Source organism: Pectinophora gossypiella, chromosome 28 (assembly GCF_024362695.1).
Source record: "Pectinophora gossypiella chromosome 28, ilPecGoss1.1, whole genome shotgun sequence".
Lineage (NCBI taxonomy): Eukaryota > Metazoa > Arthropoda > Insecta > Lepidoptera > Gelechiidae > Pectinophora > Pectinophora gossypiella.
This window is the reverse complement of record NC_065431.1, coordinates 1,910,127-1,932,620: the sequence shown is the minus strand read 5'-3', so window position 1 is coordinate 1,932,620 and position 22,494 is coordinate 1,910,127. Positions and strand designations below refer to the sequence as shown.

Sequence of the window (22,494 nt, the reverse complement as noted above, 5' to 3'; positions counted from 1 at the left end):
CATTGAATTTGTATGGAAATTCTGGCCATTTTCTATCGTGTGGGTTGTGAGTTGGATGACCAACTACATCAACCTTGGTGTCAGGATGAGACCGGATGAACACGATACCGGATGAGAGCACGCAGCGTTCACCATTTGTCCAGCCCAGTTTATGATCAAAAATCAATCTCAATTTGCTAACAAACGACTAACATTTTTATTTATTAACTATATACGTGACTTACGCGCTCGGTCTACGATTGTTGAAGTTAAGCAACTTTCGCAAAGGCCGGTCATAGGATGGGTGACCACAAAAAAAAAGTTTTCATCTCGAGCTCCTCCGTGCTTCGGAAGGCACGTTAAGCCGTTGGTCCCAGCTGCATTAGCAGTCGTTAATAACCATCAATCCGCACTGGGCCCGCGTGATGGTTTAAGGCCCGATCTCCCTATCCATCTATAGGGAAGGCCCGTGCCCCAGCAGTGGGGACGTTAATGGGCTGATGATGATACGTGACTTATTGTAGATTTTTCGCAAATGGCATTAACTACCTGGCCGGAAATTGCATTACTGGCCGGGCAAACAAAGTAACCGCGGAACAAAATAACTACCTTAAATACTGATATGACATCTACAAATAGATTTTATCGCAATTTTAATATATTTCAGTAATAAGTTCCGACAATTCGCTGTTATTTCCGCCTTAACTATACAGATAGATAATAAAGACACATCTGTCTTTAGTAAAGACAATACTTAACAATAAAAAATAACAAATAATAATAAATAATTAATTTAGAAGATATTTTTTTACATATTTATACTTAAGTATATAATAATACCTAGATAATGTATATAAGTTTTGTTGTTGTAATTGTGAATTTCGTGGGAAGGTACCTTTAATTGGGGCACATATACATATAAATATTAACTCAGAGCTCGTCAGGACGGGTGTTCCACAGGTCTTCTAAAGACATGACACCAATCCACCGCCATTTCCATGTGCGGATATTAGCCTCCACAGTATTTTGCCCAGTCAATCTCCACAGTTCTGTGTTTGTAACAGTTTTAGGCCAGAATATCTTTTTTTTTAATCTTTAGTTAACACTTTCAAGGACAGAACGTCTAAAGACGTTCCGATTCCAAGGTGCCATACTATCTATTATGAACCATCAATGACCCATGGTCTCTCCCCGTGAAAGGGTTAATAAAGAGGGTTTTGTCAAACATTGACCACGCCACACCAATCGGACTAACCTAGATTGTCACAACACAATTTTACATATTTATATAGCACCCTAGCCGACAATGGGCAAGCCAAGATACTATTATATGTACAAACCAACATCTTCGATAATAATATTCGGGAATCGTATTAGAAATTGTTGTCTTTCCGCTGCAACCCGCGCACACTCCGCCATCACATGTAGAAGATCTTTAATAACTATACTTACTTGATCAATTTGTCCATATTCATAAACCAGTTAGCAGCACTCTGATATGTGAAGTCTCCACCCATTGTGACCATGATGTTGTCATGGTCGTAATACTTCGCCTGCCGCTCTATCTGGGCTATGAAGTCGTTAACCTGCAACCGTGTTATTTATTACGAATGGTAACTTTCCGCACACCGATTCGTACCGGGCGCCGACTTCACCCCTTCTGGGTTTTTAAGCGGTTATTCTATTTGCCGATCCATTCTGCCTGATGCGTCAAGGTCACGGGCTACGCAATCGGGATTGAGTGGTGTAATAGCAAATTGGTGAGCGTAACCATGGTAACCCGGATCTCGAGCGACTCTATACACCTCGTTGCGTGAGCCTGTGACCTTGGGGGTTAAAAAGGCCACATCGAAACAATTCATCTAAGAAAGCAATATTGCTATTTGACATTTGTTTGCATTGCGCACTTACTTTTATATGTGCAAATGTCAAATTGCAACATTGCTTTCTTAGATGAATTGCTTCGATGTGGCCATATTAACACCCCTTGACGCATCAGGCTGGGTGGATGGGGTAGTCTAATAACCGCTTTAGTCTAAATGGCCAGTAAGGAGTAAAAGGGAGAGCTCGCGGACTGTCTCATTCGCACTTACGCGTTAGATGTTCAGAACAAATGTTGGCAATTTCAAAAAAGGAACGTTACGTCACTTTTTAAGAGAAAAACGTTTTGGCGGGTGTTCCGTCTGGGACTACAAAGAGAAAAACAAGTGAAGACGATTATTGTCGAGAGAAGCGAAAACTGAAAGACTAGTTGCTGTATACTTTTGTATTAATATTTCTTATTATAATTTGTAGTAATAATATTTGGTTTCCGTAATAAGAGTGATATTTGTAGTACTCAACATTTACTGATTAAAACTGGATATGTTACTAATATTTACGTTTTATTGTAGAGTTTGCTAACACAAAGGCACACGGTGAGAATGAGACCATTTGTATGGAGTTTCAAGGACAAGCGCCATCTAGCGCATATTTTATGAACCAATTAGTTCGCTTACGATGTCAACGTCAAAGATATTTTGAAAATGTGACCCATTCAAGAAAAAAAAAATTCATGGAGTTTCCGGGGTATGCTGTTGGTGCTAAATATATACGGTCACGAGCATTAATATGTATACACTTTGGTACCATGTCACATTAACTTTTGATCTGTAAGTCTCACTAAATGTCAAATATATTAGTGCGATAGAGTCCTAAAGTGGGTACATTATATTGCTCATGACTGTATTTATTCGTCTCCAGTCCTGCATAGAAAAGAAAAATTACCTACCCGTCTTTCAGCATTGTAGGCCTGGTTATCAGGATCATCAACTATGGGTTCGTCACTGCACAGGAAGTCGAAGCAGAACCCTTCTGGTGCGTTGTACAGGTTGTAAAGCGTGTGGGTCATTATGTCAGACATTTTCCCTGGAAACAAAGTAAAAAAAAATGAAAATTTTATATTTTTCATTTTAATTCTTAGGTTAAGTAATGTTATTAAATTGTAGAAGTAAATGTATGTGAGTAGTGTTTTTTTTATTTATTTTTTTGTTCGAAATAAACATGTTAATTATTATTATTATTTGTACGTCGTTTCCACTATGGAGACCCAGACTTTAAGGCGTTATTATTAAAACGTATAAAAAAACGGGTATTACATATCCATAGAGAGTTAGTAACAATGAACTTATATCTTGCATGTTAGTAAAATTAAAAAAAAAATACAGTTTTTTAACCAGCCGCCGAACTTGATTTCTTTCGCGAAGGAGTTGGTCAATCCAGTGAGATTTATTAACACTTCCACTGTTTATGAACCACATGTGAGGCATAGGAATAAATTTGAAACTCATACGTGCATGACCCATATGTGGGCCACTAGGGAAAATGGGAAAGTCCGACGGGAGGATTTTCAGATTGTTTTTTCTAGCCATATTGCCGTGTTTATCGAAAAATAACATTGCACGTGAGGGGTTGATATCTTATTTTCAGTTAGACAGTGAAGGTGTTAAATATGCGTCGATTAAAAAAAAGAAGACCAAACAATACCATAATAAACTATTTCTATTCTATTCTATTCTATTCTATTCAATACCATACCATATTGAAGACTATAGAGAACCGGAGAGGAAATATGATTGGCCACCTGATACGACACGATTCATTTATAACAAACATTATAGAAGGAAAAATTGAAGGGAAGAGAGGAAGGGGTAGACCTAGGATAACATTTATGAAACAAATCAAAGAGAAGGTGCAGGTCGTGTCGTATCGGGAGGTGAAGGTTTTGGCGGGAAGAAGAAAGGAATGGCGATTACTCCACCGACAAGAGCGCAGCTCTTAAATAGAGAGAGAGAAAAAAAGAAAAAAGGAAATAAAAGAAGAAAAAACGACACCCGATATATAAGCACGTTACCCAGGGTATCACTCCCTCTCCACATAAACTCCATTCTGTCTTCCTCTATCATTGCCTCTCTTTCTCTGTGGTCCACTCTACCTGTAACAAGAAATGTTTATTTTAGTTTTAATGTACAGGGTGTTAGTGACATCGTAACGAATACTGAGGGGGATGATTCAGACCATGATTCTGAGTTGATATCAAGTGGAATTTTCCGTCGCAAAATTCATATTTCTTTTGTTTTTTTTTTTTTTATTTTGCGACGGAAAATTGCTCTTAATAATTAACCTAGAATCATGTTTTGAATCATCCTTCAAAGTTTTCGTTAAGTACTAACAGCCTGTATTATGACTGCTAGCCATGGTAGCCTAGATGGAAATAGGCTTGACTCCCACTGTGGAGTCGCAGGTTCGAATCCTAGAACGGGTTTACAGTTTACACCAATGATTTACGAATTCATGTTTGGATCATAAATTATTATCACGTGCTCAGCGGTGAAGGTAAACATCGTGAGGTAACCCACATTCCCAGGAAATGCGTTTCGGGGGTATTTGTGGTTTGAGCTGTATTGTCTATTTTGGGCTGGTTGGTTTACACGATACCAACCCCGCCGGCGTGGTCGACGATTCCCCTCATTCAGCGCTTATCGCTAACGGCCCACTGGGCTTAAATAATTCTTTGAACCAGAATCCTCTCAGATGACGGCCTGAGCCGCTGGTCCCTTCCAACTGGACACCTTCAGGCCTGATGTCTTTTTTTACCAGATTAGAGTCCTCAGCCGTGCTTCGGAGGTCACGTTAAGCCGTTGGTCCCGGTTACTTACTGATGTAAGTAAGTAGTGTTACATGAGTCATGTCAGGGGCCTTTGGCGGCTCAATAATAACCCTGACACCAGGGTTGATGAGGTTGGTAATCCACCTCACAACCCACAAGACAGAAGAAGATCAGATTTTTTTTTAACGCGTAGTTTTCCTGCTCTATTCCGGCCAAGTACTTAAAGCTACAATGCCAAAAATAGAAACGCCAATTTTTGAAACGCCAGAGAAGAATGTGTGATAGTGGTGGAGTCCAAGCCTACCTATAAAAAGTCCGTCATATCCCATTTGAGCCAGCAAGGAGGTCTGTTCTCTGGAATGCCCGTACGTATCAATCTGCCATGATGCTTTGGGCTTACCACACGGACCCAAAGTATCGTTGAGTTTCCTGAAACAACAAGAATGAAAGAATGTTCGATGATTTGATGTGGCTTTTGAACCCCCCTTTTCTCAATTGTTCTTTCTTCTACTATGGTCTCATCTGCCTAAAGGTTATGTCAATGTATATTATGTCGTAGCCAGATCTTTGAAATAGAAAATCATTCGTTGGCCACATCATGACGTAGTTTGGCCACATCATGACGTAGTTTGGCCAGATCAATGAACACAAAACGTTTAATGATATAAGCAACTAAATGCATGATTACTTCATGATATAGCAATCATATCGTAAAATTAGTAACATTATCCACCGGTATTGGCGCTGGTATCGCTTTGTTTTATTTTCCATATTGATCGATCGAAATTAATCAATTATCGGGGAACACTATTAGCATTTTTATTACACCACATAGTAGGGAAAATTCCACTTGATATTAACTCAGAATAATCAGCTGAATCATTCCTCTCAGTATTCGTACGATGTCACTTACACCCCGTACATGTACGTACAGGTAGCCACACAAGTAGGTACGGATGTTAGTCGCAAAGTAACGAATACTGAGCGGGATGGTTCAACTTCAGACCATGATTCTGAGTTGATATCAAATGGAATTTCCTGTCGGAAAATTCATAGAAATTTTAGAGTTTTTAAAATTATTTTCTGTTTCATAATTTTGCGAAGGAAAATTCCACTTGATATCAACTGAGAATCTTGGTCTGAATCAACCCTCAAAGTTTTCGTTACGATGTCACTAACACCCTGTATACCAACCTCAGCCCCCAAGTAAAATGATCAATGATCTGCACATAGTCCAAGGTGGCTTCATCATTCTGGACCCAACCGCCTCCAGCGAACTCTATCCTTCCTTCTTGCACCAGGGCGCGGAACGTGGCGCGCGTGGCTGGTCGCTGCTCCTTCCACCAGCGCCAGAAGTACGCTGTCTCCGAGAAGGTGAACCTTGGACAATTGACACAGGTTTCTGGTGAGTTTAACTGCCTCCGTGGTCCAGTGGTTGAGCGTTGGGCTCACGATCCGGAGGCCCCGGGTTCGAATCCCGGTGGGGACATCACAAAATCACTTTCTGATCCCTAGTTTGGTTAGGACATTACAGGCTGATCACCTGGTTGTCCGAAAGTAAGACGATCTGTGCTTCGGCACGTTAAGCCGTTGGTCCCGATTACTACTTGCTGATGTAAGTATGTAGTCGTTACATGAGCCATGTCAGGGGCCTTTGGCGGCTCGATAGTAACTCTGATACCAGGGTTGATGAGGTTGGTAATCCACCTCACAACCCACACGACACGCCAAGTACTTAAAGCTACAATGCCAAAAATAGAAACGCCAATATATATTTTTTTTGCTCCGCTGATGTGCCTGCTGACTATCTACATAACAGACGAGGTTAATAGACAGGATAACGCTAGGGAGACGATGTATTGTTCTACTTACTTTCTACGTTTGTCGTGCAGTAACTCGGAAAGCACGGAGTGGTATATGAGCTGGACATTAGCCGTACTTATTGAAGTTCTAGCTGCAAAACAGAAAAAATATTGTTAGTTTTCGTCTCAACACCATCATGTGCTTTTTTTGACTTATTGTAGATTTGCCGCGTATGGCATTAACTACTTGGCCGGACAAATGGGGAGCGCTGAAGGCTCTCATCCGGTACAACGTTTAAGACAACAGGCCTGAGGGTGCCCAGTTGGGCGCTAACCTCGGCTCAGGGCGTCGTCTGAGAGGAGAAATATTTGAAAGAATTAATCGACATGGCAACTACCATAAAACTTACTGCCGTAATAATATTCATCGAAGGTCTTCACCCAGCCAGCGTCCATGTGGGAATGCGGTATGAGGTGGACGTTCAGAGCGCCATCTCTGGTTTGAGGACATTGCTGGAATTTAAGTTTAATTTTAAACACTACAGAAATTAGTGCAGGGAAGCAATTCATCTAAAAAGCAATATTGCAATTTGACATTTGCGCATATAAAAGTAAGTGCTCAATGCAAAGAAATGTCAAATAGCAATATTGCTTTCTTAGATGAATTGCTTCGAGGCCATTTTAACTCCCCTGGTTCCTGTAAACACCATTTAATTTTATTTTAAGTTATACCCGTCATTTTCTTATCCGCCGAAAAGGAAAGGGACGGGTAATTGACATGTATAAATAACATTTACGGAACACGACAATATTAGGCAGAAATTTAAAAATCCCATCCAGAATTTTATGTTGGCCTTTTTTTTGACGTGACTTATTGTAGATTTGCCGCAGATGGCATTAACTACTTGGCCGGACAAATGGGGAGCGCTGAAGGCTCTCACCCGGTACAACGTTTAAGACAACAGGCCTGAGGGTGCCCAGTTGGGCGCGAACCTCGGCTCAGGGCGTCGTCTGAGAGGAAGAATATTTGAAAGGATTAATCGACCCTAGTGGGTCGATAGCGATAAGCGCTGAATGAGGGAAATCGTCGACCATGCCGGCGGGGTCGGTATCGGAGTTCTAATTTTATAGTGGCCAATAACCTTATACTCTTTGGATACATTTATGACTCACCCAGCAGGGTCCACATAATACCAGAGTCGTGGTTCACGCCGCGACTTGTGCTGAGTGAGGCCCTTTTATTTCAGGACGTCCACCACCAACTTAACATATTCCAATAAACATCCGTTTTGCTTTTTTGGCAATGGGAACTATGCCCATACAGCCATGTCTTATGTATTTTTTTTCTTGATGATGATTAATTAAATGATGCAGACTCCTACTCCGAACCCCAAACGAATTAACTCAAAAGTCCGCATAAACTTTCGAGTTATGAAGCGGCTTCTTGGCGCGAAGCGAAAATAGATAGGTACACTTTCTTTATTATTCCGATATAATAACACTATCACGAATGTTTCTCGAGTAACTTAACTTATTTAACCACAAAATGGCCCCGATTCCTGCAGAAATCTCTTAATTTTACTTTAAGTTATATCTGTCATTTTCTTATCCGCCGAAAAGGAAAGGGACGGATGATTGACAGCTCTTAATTTTAGGAAGAATGAGTAAATAAATGAATAACCCGGGCGAATTTTTAAACGGTTGTTTTAGATTTGTGCTTAAAATTGACGTGTGTTCCATAAATTTTATGCTTGTCGATTACCCGTCCCTTTCCTTTTCGGCGGATAAGAAAGTGACAGATATAACTTAAAATAAAATTAGATGGTGTTTACAGGAATTAGCACCAATACCACTTCGTATTAATTATTAAGATAATTCAATGAAAAAGTTACCCGTCCCGTTCCCGTTCCCGCCAAAAAGCTATCGCTGCCATAGACTTTTTTTATAATTCGTAATACTGTATTGAAGCACCATACCTACCTAATAAATAAATAACTAACCTTATACCCACATTCAACTTTAGGTCGTGCACACAAAACACATTTTTGGTTTGAACAAACAAACAAAATACTCAAAATTAATTTTAACATTTTTTCTATTTTTAAAATGTCCTTTTTAACGTCAAAAAAGTTTGTAATTTATAAACATTTTTAATTCATAATAAAAAACACAATATTGCACGTTTTTTCTTTACTACATTTTTCACAAAGTTTTTTTTTAATAGCGAATCGCGGTTTTAAAAGTGAGGTTATGTTTTATATAAAATACAATTTTTAGTGACTTAGGTAGTCCTGTTTCGCGTTCAATACTTGGCCGGTCAAATGGGGATGTGTTTTGTCCTTGCTATTTGACGTTAAAAGGTTATTGTGTAAATGTCGAACAGTTATTTCCGTGTTCAAAGCCGGGTGTGAAATGAAACAATATTATGTGATGCTGGGAAAATGGTCATACGGAATGTTTTACATTGAGACGCCTTCACATGTAAGATGATTTTTTAAGGTAGATTTATACAAAATACTTTTTCCTTTTTTTGTTGCGTATCATCTGTGATGTTAAATTGAGTGATAGACTGAGAAACAGTGTGATAAGAGAAATTGAGATAGGAATATTTCGTAAAAGTATAGAATTGAAAATAATTTAAATAAAAAAACTACGGGAAATTCCACTTGATATCAACTCAGAATCATGGTCTGAACCATCCCCTTTAGTATTCGTTACGATGTCACTAACACGATGTATGGCGACTAAGATTGAGAAGGGAATGTTAAGTTGGTTTGGACATATACAACGGATGCGGGTAGATATTTACAAAATACTTTTTTTTCTGTATCCTAATTGATGTCCCACTGCTGAGCAAAGGCCTCCCTCTTCTCTTTCCAACCTTCCCTGTCTTGGGCATCGCTCTGCCAAGTTTGTCGGAAGGCGAAATCACATCTGATTGGTCTCCACAGGGTCGTCGACGACGAGGCAGACCACGACGACGGTGGAGGGACACTTGGCAGAACACATCATAAACAGCCTATATGCGTCCCACTGCTGGGCACATGCTTCTCCACAATCAACCGGAGGGGATATGGAGGATACTCCACCACGCTGCTCCAATGCGGGTTGGTGGAGAACAAAATACTTTTTTTTTCTTTTTTTATTACGTAGCATGATAGAGTGAGAAACAGTGTGATAAGAGAGAGATGTGGTGTAAAAGACGATATAGTGAGATTGAGAAGGGAATGTTAAGTTGGTTCGGACACGTATAGCGGATGAAGGATAACAGGATTACGAAAGCAGTATATAAAGTGAAGGTTGGTGGTATGGCTGGAGGAAGACCTAGAAGGGTGTACATTGACCAAATTGGAGATGTCTTTAGAAAAGGTTCAGTGCGATCTACTCTGAACCGGCGTGCGTGTATGAAACGATTGATGAATGTGGAGGAAGCAAGAGAAGTGTGTCAGGATCGAAGCAAATGGTATTCTATAGTCTCTGCCTACCCCGGTGGGATTTGAACCCGTGACACTCGATTTAAGTCACGCTTTATTCGAACAGCTATCACAATTTAAATTAATATTCATCTCTCGTGTGGGTTGTGAGGTGGAGTACCAACCTCATCAACCCTGGTGTCAGGGTTACTATTGAGTCGCCAAAAGCCCCTGACATGGCTACATACTTACATCAGTAACTAGTAACCGGAGCCAACGGCCTAACGTGCCTTCCGGAGCACGGATCATTTTACTTTCGGACAATCTGGTGATCAGCCAGTAATGTCCTAACCAAACTAGGGACCACAAAGTCATTTTTGTGATATGTCCCCACCGGGAATCGAACCCAGAACCTCCGGATCGTGGGGCCAACGCTCAACCACTGGACCACGGAGGTCGTTAAATTAATATTAACTTTGCCATAGTGAACACCCTCTTAGTTTCCCATCGGGTCAAATTCGAGTGAAACGCCAACAGTGTCGGTTTTAAAGAAACAATCAACATTTTCCGAGGTTGTTACAAATTCTCGGCGCCCGCGCAGTACAATGCTGTTATGTCAGCTGTTGCTTGCTCTTACTCATTCTTTTTTTTACCAGCCACCGTGATCTAGTTGTTAGAATGTTGGGCTCACGACCTAAAGGTCCGGGTTCGATTACCGATAGGGACAATGTCGAAATCACTTTGTTTGGTCCTTACCAAACAAAGTCTGTCCTTACATAGCAGGCTTAAATTATCCGATTGTCCAAAAAAGTAAGATGATTCTGTGCTTCGGAGGGCACGCTATGAGCGTATTATAACTTGAACTTCTCTCTCTCTATTTAAGAGCTGCGCTCTTGTCGGTGGAGTAACTTGAACTTAGCTACCGAGAAACAATGGCGCTGCAGATGTAAATTGACTATAATTCGCTTACATAAAGATTTTTTTTGTTTTTTTTTTATGTTTCAGATTCTGGAAAAGATCCTCTTTAAAATGATATACAATATGATACATAATTATTTATGTAGACTTAGTTCTCCAGCAACAAATCTTGAGTCGATTTTAGCTCCCACTGTATTTTATCACATTTTTAGCCAGAACAAACATGGCCGTAAAAAAAGAACCCCGGGACAGAATCTGATAGAACTTTGCCAGATTCATAGGGAAAGCATAAGCTTTCATTACATATAAGTCTCATCAGTGGAGGTTCTTGGACCAGATTCGCCCATTCTCCTTTATTATTTATTTATTTATTTTATTATTAAAATTATTAAAGCTTTTCTGAGAAAATAAATTTATTGATTATTTATTTTATTATTAAAATTATTCTTATTTAATTATTTGATGGGGTATAAAATAAGCGTTTGTTCGCTGACGTCGCAAACTGACGTATCTTAAATTTTTGGCGGATCTGATTTGCACCTTATGCTATTGTCAATAAGACACAAATTATTTTAGCAGAAAATTGACGAATTCTTCAAATACTTATCCGAAAACTGTCGAGTACCCATTTACCACGTTGAGAGTGAACAACGCCATCTATCGTGTCAAATTCAAATTTAAAAATATCTTTATTCAGTAGGTAACATAGTTACACTTTGAATCGTCAATTGTTACATAACAAACGTCTCATCCGCCTAAAACAACTGCAGCTTCTCACAACCTGTATAGCCGGGGAAAAGAAGCTGTAAGAAAAACCTCGGCACAGGGCCCTAGACGTTCTTTAAAAAAATAAATAAACATAAAATATTGGTATACAATTCTTATACAATGTATTGGTATACACAAGTGTGTTTGGGGAACGTCGATTGGAAATACCCTCATTTGGCTAAGGCCCTGGTTTGTATCGATAAGTATTATGCGCAGGTGTAAATCGGTTTTACGTGTTTCGTTAGGTCATGCTTTCATTTGCCTAAATCGTAATAATTGGTTCAGTCCTAAACTACCTGCCTGGCCTGGAAGAGATTGCTACCTTAGCAATGAGGCCGCCTATTGTACTACCTATCTAATTGTAATGATGTATTTTTTAATATGTTTTAAATGCAATAAAGAGTTTTTGTATTGTAATGTATTGTAAATAACTAACGGCCAAAAAGACCTTCCAGTAGAGCGGAAATATATAGTTCGTGGTAACACAATTTTATAATATTATATCTCTATGTAGATAAGTGAGGAGCTCGGTGGCGCAGCGGTAAACGCGCTCGGTCTGCGATTGTTGAAGTTAAGCAACTTTCGTAAAGGCCGATCATAGGATGGGTGACCACAAAAAAAAAGTTTTCATCTCGAGCTCTTCCGTGCTTCGGAAGGCACGTTAAGCCGTTGGTCCCGGCTGCATTAGCAGTCGTTAATAACCATCAATCCGCACTGGGCCCGCGTGGTGGTTTAAGGCCCGATATCCCTATCCATCCATAGGGAAGGCCCGTGCCCCAGCAGTGGGGACGTTAATGGGCTGATCATGATGATGTAGATAAGTACATGACAAACGTAATGGCTCAGTTTAATAACAGACAATTAAGTTAAGACAATCGATATTGTTTAAGGACAAAATATAAATCAAAACTGGCACTTAAATAGACCTATATAGTTTGTTCCGTTTCCTTGTCAAAATATAAATACGTTTAATATTATACTTATCAATTTTATAGCCCGAACGTGGGCTCGTAATGTTAATAAATTACACTTTATTAGACACGAGAATAGACTAGTATCTATCTAGTAGTAGCTAGTAGTGTGTGTCTATCTTCATCTGTGTGAATTTGTTTTGTATGTTGTGCGCAATAAAGTATATTTGATTTGATTTGATTTGACTAGTTTCCAACTAATCAAATAAGTAACTATTTATTAAACGTCGGTTATTACTTACTGGGGGGTTAAAATGGCCACATCGAAGCAATTCATCTAAGAAAGCAATATTGCAATTTGAAATTTGCGCTAAAAAAAGTAAGTGCGCAATGCAAACAACTGTCAAATAGCAATATTGCTTTCTTAGATGAATTGTTTCGATGTGGCCATTTTTACCCCCCTGATGTAAGTACGTAGTCGTTACACGAGTCATGTCAGGGGCCTAGGGCGGCTCAATAATAACCCTGACACCAGGGTTGATGGAGTTGGTAGTCCACCTCACAACCCCCACGATAAGAAGAAGAATATCGAAAATTATTCATACCTAATTACATACTAAAAGGTGCTGATTCCTGGACTCACCATCTAATTTTACTTTAATGGCATTGTAATTTACAATTGTAAGTTTTATTAAACAGACCCCTGTTCTAACGTTTTGAGGGCAGATACAAATATGTTGTATGTTGTGTTAATCATAATCATAATAATATATTTTTTTATCATTTCTGTTGTTACAATGCTATATTGGGTATGTTATTTATGTGTTATGTTACTTATGAGTTAAAATGTGACATTCAGCGGGCTCAGCACCGTAAGCACGCGACTCTTTCTCGCCACGACAGAGATCATCTGTCTGTGCAGTACTGTGAGAGAGTGACGGGTGACGTGTGTCGAGGCGAGAAAGAGTGGCGCGCTTACGGTGCTAAGGCTTCCGATCTTGACCTGCCGCTGTGTAGCGGGTAGTGTGGTAGTAATGACGTCATTCAAAGCCTTGTACGTCTACGTACTTCCTCAATACTAGTTACTTTATAAATACTTTCACTATAACCTTTATGAGTACGATAATATTTATAACCAATTACAGTTAGTAATTAAGAATTTACGTCATAAAACTTTATGAAACTACTTGTTTACTTTTTTTGACGTGAATTATTGTCCATTTGCCGTAAATGGCGTTAAATACTTGGGCGGACAAATGGGGAGCGCTGAATGCTCTCACCCGGTACAAAATGCTCTAACCACTGGACCATGGTAACCCCGACCCCGCCGGCGTGGACGACGATTTTCCTCATTCAGCGTTTATCGCTATCGACCCACTAGGGTCGATGAATTCTTTCAAATATGTTTCCTCTCAGACGACGCCCTGCGCCGTGGTTCGCGCCCAACTGAACACCCTCAGGCCTGTTGTCTTAAGCTTTGTACCGGGTTAGAGCTCAGCGCTACCCATTTGTCCGGCCAAGTAGTTAATGCCATTTGCGGCAAACCTAGGCCTCCCCCAAATACATTGTATGTTGAAATAATTATGTACCCGAGTAATGAGAAAATAGGTAATTATCACGTTTAATAAAAAAATAATAATAATAATGTTTATTCAGAAAAATGGTACATTTTTTTACATAAACAGCATTACATTTTTAGTGTAAGTTTACAATTTTTATTGAGTTTACGTTTTTCAGAGACAGTGGTGCTAATTCCTGTAAATACCATCTAATTTTATTTTAAGTTATATCTGTCATTTTCTTATCCGCCGAAAAGGAAAGGGACGGGTAATCGACAAGCATAAAATTTATGGAACACACGTCAATTTTAAGCACAAATCTAAAACAACCGTCTAAAAATTTTACATCAGTCAATAACCCGACACAGTTAAGTAGACAGCACGTCAAACGGATTGCATACCAGCGACATACCTTTTTGATTCGCCTGGGTTATTCATTCATTTACTCAGTCTTCCTAAAATTAAGAGCTGTGAATCATCCGTCCCTTTCCTTTTCGACGGATATGAAAATGACGGATATAACTTAAAATAAAATTAGACGGTGTCTGCAGGAATCGGGGCCAATATCTATGATTCTTACACTAGGCAAAGTCTGTATCGTAAGAATCATATTCATTATGTTTATTAACAACAGTACATACTATCTATCCGGGCATGTCGTAAAAACCGACAGAGGGATTGCGTCCTCTAACATGCGATGAACTAATGTTATGGGCGATAGGCTGATCCCTTATCACCATAAGGTTCATCATATCCATCTTAGGACTTCGTATCAACAGTGGCTGCAAGTTGTCTTTGATTACTTGTGGCTCTGCCCACCCCATTTGGGATTACGGGCGTGAGTTTATGTATGTATGTATGTACATACTATCTAAGTTTCCGTTCAGGACAAAAAAATGTTTAAACTGAACAACACCATCTATATTCTTTTTGGTGAACGTAGCCTGGAGTCCGCCATTATTATTTATGTAATCCGTTCGCTAACGACTGCCCCGCGGCTTTCGTTGGCAATGACACTCCGGTCACGAATTTGTTAAAACCAAGGTTATGTTTTACATAATATATTTTAACTAAGTTTATCTGTCACCTTTGGAATCATCTTTTTTTTTTTTTTTTTTTTTTTTTTTTTTTTTTTTTTTTTTTTTTTTTTTTTTTTTGACGTGACTTATTGTAGATTTGCCGCAGATGGCATTAACTACTTGGCCGGACAAATGGGGAGCGCTGAAGGCTCTCACCCGGTACAACGTTTAAGACAACAGGCCTGAGGGTGCCCAGTTGGGCGCGAACCTCGGCTCAGGGCGTCGTCTAAGAGGAAAAATATTTGAAAGAATTAATCGACCCTAGTGGGTCGATAGCGATAAGCGCTGAATGAGGGAAATCGTCGACCACGCCGGCGGGGTCGGTATCGGGGTCCTGAAGTGTTTGGTGTCGCGAGCTGATTGGCTGCCTCTATGGCTAGAGTAATCGGGTCGTCGGGATCGTATATTACGTCCTTCGGACGCCGATACTTTTCAGTACCGTCCCTAAACGGGATGTATTCGGAAGCCGCAACTACCAGGGGATTTGGGTGGTGCGGAGCAGAATCGAAAAAACGTTTGGAAGCTAATTTGAGCCATTGGGCAATGGTTGGCAGACCTAGGTCAATGTGCAGATTTTCATTGCGAAGGAACCACGGAGCTCCCGTGGCTTTCCGCATGAAACGATTTTGTATTACCTGTAGACGGTGGATTTGAGAGGGACTCGCATGAGCGAAAACTACCCCTGCATAGGTCATGATCGGACGGATGCAAGTCGTGTAGATTTTCACCTTATTCCTAAGGGACAATTTACTTCGCTTGTTAAGAAGACAGTGAAGACGGCCCATTACAAACGCGGCGCGATCGCGCACACGTTTGATATGGGCCTTGAAAGTAAGACGTCTATCTAAGACTACGCCGAGATATTTGACTTGCTCCTCCCAAGGGATCGGCTTGCCAAACATCTTAATGATTTTAAGTTGACGGCGTGACCGTGGCGTGTTATAATAGCCCTTTGAAAAGTACACCGCTGCACTTTTCTCCGGGTTTACCTCGATTCTCCATTTGCGAAACCACTTGCCCAAGGCATTGGCCGCGCGTTGGAGGATTCCGGTCATCATAACTCGACCACGGCACGAAGAATAGATGGCTGTATCATCCGCAAATAAAGCTAATTCGGTATTAGGGGATTTGGGAATGTCACTAGTATACAATGAAAATAGTAAAGGGGAGAGGACGGAGCCTTGTGGGACTCCGGCATGTATCGGGTGCGGTGACGAGAGCGTCCCTTCTACGCGGTAGCGAAAGGTTCGATTTGAGAGGAAGTCTCGTATGATGTGCACGAGACGGTCTGGCACTCCCAGTGAATAAAGCTTGTAGATCAAGCCGTTGTGCCAGACTTTATCGAACGCTTTCGCCACATCGAAAAAGAGCGCTCCCGTAGCGACAGGTTTTTTTAAGTTTAATCTACTGGAGATATGTTCAACAATACGGTGCACTTGTTGAACGCAGGAGTGTTTGGTTCTAAAACCAAACTGCTCTGGTGGAATAAGACTATTGGATTCGGCGTAGTCCCGTAATCTAGCAAATATGAGCCGCTCATAAATCTTCCCCATGGTATTGAGGAGACTTATAGGGCGGTAACTGGAAGGTTCGTTTTTAGGTTTCCCAGGCTTTGGTATACCAATTACAATTGCTTCTTTCCACTGCTGTGGAAAGACGCAGTTGCTCATGGCGACGTTGAATATTGCCGTTAGTAAGCAGATGAGGGGAGCACCGAAGTTTTTAAGGACACGATTCGTGATACCGTCTGAGCCAGGGGCTTTTCGGGTATGAAATCTTTTGATGATACCTAGTACCTCTTCCTCAGTAACCTGTGGAAGAGGAGGATCGGTGGGAGGTACAGAAGCCCTACGCTGAACTTCAGAGTTCACCGTCGAGAGGTGCCTACGATCGATAGGGAGAGTACTGGGCGAACATTGGGCTTCGAGACTGTCGGCAAGGCATTCGGCTTTTTCGTCATCGTCAAAAGCGGGGGGTTGGTTAGGCCTATTGAGAGGAGGAGTAGGAACAACCGTATCCTTTTGAAGAGACCTAGACAGCTGCCAGATGGCCTGGTGGTGGGGCTCAATGCCGCTCAAAAGATTATCCCACCGATTCTGTCGCATGTCATTAATACGTTTTCTTACAGTATGCTGCAAGAGACGCAAATGACGGCGACATTCCTCGGTGCGATTGGAATCATATGCGCGGGTGGCTGCGTTTTTCTCCGTTAGCAGATCACGGATATCGGTAGGCAGTTTCCAGCGATGGTCTTCCATCTCCGGAACCTGTTTTGAACTTTCATTCAAAACCGACCTCACGTGATCCGTGAGGGAGTTAATAGCTGTCGAGGCCTCCTCTAAGGAGGCTATTTCTACTGGGATACTATCTAAGTATACTGAACTAGAAGACTGGAGGCCTTCGGCCACCTTCTCCCAGTCCAGTACTGTCTTAGGGGTTGCTGGATTATCAGGGGCGTCTAAACGGGAGCCTAGTTTTAATATAACAGGTCGGTGGTCGGATTGTAACTCGTGTAGTACTTCTATAGAACATAGACGTAAGTTTATGTTCTTTAGAAGCGCCAAGTCGAGTATTTCTGGTCTGTGGTTCAAGTCAGGGGGATATCTAGTGGGCTGCAATGGTGTTATTATATCATAATAGAGGGGCTCGGCTAGAGTTTCTAATACCCTGCCTCTTGTGTTTGTTGTTAAGCAACTCCAAGAAAGATGTTTAGCGTTAAGATCGCCAGCAATTATGACTGAGTTACTGAGATTAAAGAGGGCTTCGAGGTCACTTCTAAGTAACCTCTTAGAGTTATTAGGAGATAGATAAGCCGACACTAGTGTGATTGGCTGATGTCCTGTCATGCCCACTCGACAGATCGAAGCCTCAATGTCAGTGAGGGCAGGCGGGTCTATAGGTATACAGTGAAGTGACTTTCTATAATAAATGAGAGTGCCCCCTTTGGGCGCAAAGATCCTGTCGTTTCGCACTAAATTATAATTCGCCATCTTGGGGTCGCGATTAGAAGGTTTGAGGAAGGATTCCTGCACTAATAAAATATCTACCTGATGATGTTTTACAAACTCGTGAATCTCTGCACGTTGACCTAAGATGCCATCAGCATTGAAAAAACCTATTGTAAGGGAACGCGGTTTGACTCTACTTTTATTCGTACAATCCATTATTAGGCTTTAAATTGGGACAGGGAGTCTAATAAACTGTCAAGTTGACTAAGGGCCGACTTAAAGAGAATACTAAATTCCCTAAACTGGTTGACAGGAAACGCAGAGGCCTGAGGGGCCATCGCAGGAACCGGACGAGGCGCAAGAGTGGCTGCAGGAATACCTAAGTTGCTACTAGGTTGGGCGCGGAGCGGATTTGTGGGTCGGACGATTGCCGGGGGACGAATCCATGCGGATGGACGCTGTGGCGCGAGTTTGGTTTGCGTGAGTGGCAGAGCCGGGAAATCGCGAGTAGAGTGCGAGGAAGGGGCCATATGGGCCTTAGTGGGACCGGGTTGGGAAGCTGCAGCGCGGGCTGCCCTTCGTTGAGCTACCTTATGGTGGGTGCGTGGAGCCTTGGTGCATCCGCGATAGTTCGCAGGATGACCTTGCTGACCACACAGCACACAGCTAGGGGGTTCCACCTCGTTTTTGCCTCTAAGGCAATCCGAGGTAGCGTGATCACCTAGGCACTTTACGCACCTAGGCTTGGCATGACAATGCCTACTAGAATGCCCGTAAAGTTGGCATCTATGACATTGCGTTGGGGGGCCTCCCTTATGGGGAGTTTCAACTTTAAGGCCAGATAGACCGCAACAAGTCTTCAGGTTGAAGATCTTCTTGCCCTCATCCGTCCTTTCTAATATAACGGTGACCATGTCGTACGGGACTTGGCCACGACCGCGGTGCATACGGTGCACCTCGAGAGCCGGAAAACCGTTTTTAATAAGGTCCTCCTTAACAAGAGTGGTTTCCCACTCCTTAGGGATTCCCTTTAGAATAATACGGAGGATACGTTCCTCCGGGAGGGCGTAGGTATGGAATTGTATTCCTCTACCTTTCAGAATCGAAGTGAGCTTTCTATGCTCAGAAGATGACGGGACCTGGATTTTGATCCCATCTTGGGTCGTGCGGGCGCTGGTGATTATGATGTTCTCCTCTTTCGCCCGAAGGGAGACTTCGTTCCACCTATTTTTGTCCCTCATGTACAAGGGCGGAGGGGTGGGACCTTTTTGTACTTCAGTGACAGCCTTAGAAGGGCTGGAAGGGACCTTACGGACCTCGGGGATGGAAGAGGGGATCGACGTTCCCGAGGACGTTTTCTGAACCTTAGCAGGCTCAGATTCACGGTGACGGCGGGCTCGTTTTCCCTTACGGCCCTCCACGAGCGTGAATATGTCCTCCGAAGAGGACGACTCCACACACTCCGACGACGAATCGGACTCGGCAACGTCCATACGAACATCGCACGATACCTCATCGTCACCGGCGAGGAGGGAAGCAGGGGAAGGAGATGACGCGCGCGATTGGGACAAAGCAAGAGGCGCGGTGGGGCGGGCAGGGCCGGGATACGACGCGAAGGACGCGGTGGGGCAGGGGGTCGCGGGGAGACTGGGTGACGAAGCGCGGTCGGCACGAGGGCTATCAACGCGGGGCGCGGAAGGCAAAGTTAACGCCGCAACTTGCGGTACTAAACGGCATATCTCAGCGTAAAGCGCGCTGCTTTTATCCGCTAGGATATGCGTCAAAATGAGTTTACCGATTTCGGCCCACAGCTCGGAGCTGTCGGCCATTTTTAAGGGACGGCCAATCTGCTATAGAATAATTACTACCGCTTCGCAAAAGCGTTCCTCAGAGAATAAGCGGCGCAAGAAACTCTGAGGCGATCGCTCGCTAACTTTCGCAACTCGAGTGGGATTGCTCGAGGGTGTGTGAGAGTGAGTTTTGCCTCTTTGGTTGGGGTTAACAAAGAGGATGTGTGCTTATGGTGTGCCCTAAGCTGGTATCCCTTTGCCGATCTTATTGTGCAAGAGGGTTCCTATGCTCTAAGTGCGGAGGGTTTTTACACCCCGAAACACGAAGAGAAAAGAATAAGGGGTAGAGATTGGTCACTCTACCCCGGGTGACAGCTAGAGTCGACTAGGGTAGACCCCAAGGCCGGTGGTTCTAGCCCCGTCCGGGTGATATGCCTGCCTCAAAGTGAGGCAAGCGGACGCCCCAGGGCCACGTCCCACTCAGCTTAGTTAACACCGCAAGGTATCCACTGAGGACCACGAAACTGTGGTTTTAAATTAAGATCGATGCAACTGTAAAATAACAGTCGTTATTTTAACCTTGAAACTTAGATAAGCCAGCAAGTTCTGAGAAGAACTATTGTTGGCTCAATGTATGGCGGCAGGGTCACGCCAGCAGGTAGCCGGCAGACAATGGCGGCACGGGGCGCGGGGCGCGCGGCGGGGGGCTGCGGGGCGCAGCGCGGGGAGCTGCGGGGCGCAGCTCTGGACCTCTGAACAAACGACCGTTCGGGACGGCCGCTCGACGCAGAGTATTTGGAATCATCGGAAATCATTCTTTCATACATAAAACACCTATTTTCTCATTACTAAATCTGCACATTGACCTAGGTCTGCCAACCATTGCCCAATGGCTCAAATTAGCTTCCAAACGTTTTTTCGATTCTGCTCCGCACCACCCGAATCCCCTGGTAGTTGCGGCTTCCGATTACATCCCGCTTAGGGACGGTACTGAAAAGTATCGGCGTCCGAAGGACGTAATATACGATCCCGACGACCCGATTACCCTAGCCATAGAGGCAGCCAATCAGCTCGCGACACCAAACACTTCAGGACCCCGATACCGACCCCGCCGGCGTGGTCGACGATTTCCCTCATTCAGCGCTTATCGCTATCGACCCACTAGGGTCGATTAATTCTTTCAAATATTTTTCCTCTCAGACGACGCCCTGAGCCGAGGTTCGCGCCCAACTGGGCACCCTCAGGCCTGTTGTCTTAAACGTTGTACCGGGTGAGAGCCTTCAGCGCTCCCCATTTGTCCGGCCAAGTAGTTAATGCCATCTGCGGCAAATCTACAATAAGTCAGGTCAAAAAAAAAAAAAAAAATCTCATTACTCGGGTACATAATTACTCATATATACAATGTTATGGCAGAAGCATATATGTGTAGGTAAGTGAGAATGCTATGTAAGGATAATGAATGGGAATTTGATTGTTTATGGTATGAAAGGAAGATGGTTATTGAATGGGACGTAAGGCAGTTTTAAAAAGTAAGAAAGGAGTCTATGGTGGGATGTCGGTCAGGGTTAGAGGATAAGGGATTAGAGGATAAATCCTTCTTGGATTTTTGTTTTGTTAAAATTAATTATAATATAAGGAGTAAAGATATTTAAAATATCCCGTTTTATTTCTATATGGGTGAATATCAAAATGTGCCAAGTTTGGTGGCGAACTTTCACATTATTTTTTCGTGAAAAAATGGGTTTCGACATTAAAATGATCCAAAAGGATCCTGGGTTCCGACACGAAAAAGAATCCAAAAGGATCCTTTCTCATGTCGGAACCCAATTTTGCACGAAAAAAATATATGAAAGTTCGCCACCAAACTTGACATTTTGATATTCTTCTTCTATCGTGTGGATTGAGAGGTACATTACCAACCTCATCAACCCAATCACTCAATCAATCAATCAATTATCAATTTTGATATTCACCCAAATAGAGATTGCTACTTAGCAATAAAACTTTTCCTCTAGGACGACGCCCTGAGCCGAGATTCGCGCCCAACTGGGCACCCTCAGGCCTGTTGTCTTAAACGTTGTACCGGGTGAGAGCCTTCAGCGCTCCCCATTTGTCCGGCCAAGTACTTAATGCCATCTGCGGCAAAAACTGCACTTAAGATAAATTAATAACTCATTGGTGCAAGTCATGAGGAGCTCGGTGGCGCAGCGGTAAACGCGCTCGGTCTGCGATTGTTGAAGTTAAGCAACTTTCACAAAGCCCGGTCATAGGATGGGCGACCACAAAAAAAAGTTTTCATCTCGAGCTCCTCCGTGCTTCGGAAGGCACGTTAAGCCGTTGGTCCCGGCTGCATTAGCAGTCGTTAATAACCACCAATCCGCACTGGGCCCGCGTGATGGTTTAAGGCCCGATCTCCCTATCCATCTATAGGGAAGGCCTGTGCCCCAGTAGTGGGGACGTTACTATGACGTCGGTGAGTATAAAAAACCTTCTAAACCCAGGGCCATGTTGTCTTATTAATTTTACGCATATTTGACTTTGGTTCAAATAATACAATGACTGTTCGGTACCGTTCAATGCTAAAAGGAAATAGCTTTTTTAACTGGCGTCTGTCTGTCTGACTTACTTGATAAGAGATAAAAAAAAATGCTCTTTGAGGGAGCTGTTTAAAGAAATAAA

The 22,494-nt window shown here is 42.5% G+C and overlaps 2 protein-coding genes across 3 annotated transcripts in view; one reads left to right on the top strand and one right to left on the bottom strand.

Moving 5' to 3' along the window:
* LOC126379078 (lysosomal alpha-mannosidase-like) overlaps positions 1 to 9,328 on the bottom strand; it is a 33,232-nt gene extending 23,904 nt beyond the window's left edge. The window contains exons 1-8 of the mRNA XM_050027641.1: positions 9,311 to 9,328; positions 6,840 to 6,942; positions 6,500 to 6,581; positions 5,822 to 6,007; positions 4,932 to 5,056; positions 3,872 to 3,952; positions 2,750 to 2,886; positions 1,432 to 1,565 (exon numbers count right to left, since the gene is read on the bottom strand). Coding sequence (XP_049883598.1) covers positions 1,432 to 1,565; positions 2,750 to 2,886; positions 3,872 to 3,952; positions 4,932 to 5,056; positions 5,822 to 6,007; positions 6,500 to 6,581; positions 6,840 to 6,942; positions 9,311 to 9,328 — 866 coding nt within the window. The remainder of the gene's footprint in view (positions 1 to 1,431; positions 1,566 to 2,749; positions 2,887 to 3,871; positions 3,953 to 4,931; positions 5,057 to 5,821; positions 6,008 to 6,499; positions 6,582 to 6,839; positions 6,943 to 9,310) is intronic.
* LOC126379097 (acetyl-CoA carboxylase) overlaps positions 1 to 22,494 on the top strand; it is a 255,256-nt gene that overhangs the window by 138,160 nt on the left and 94,602 nt on the right. The gene's annotated exons all lie outside the window — the stretch shown is intronic.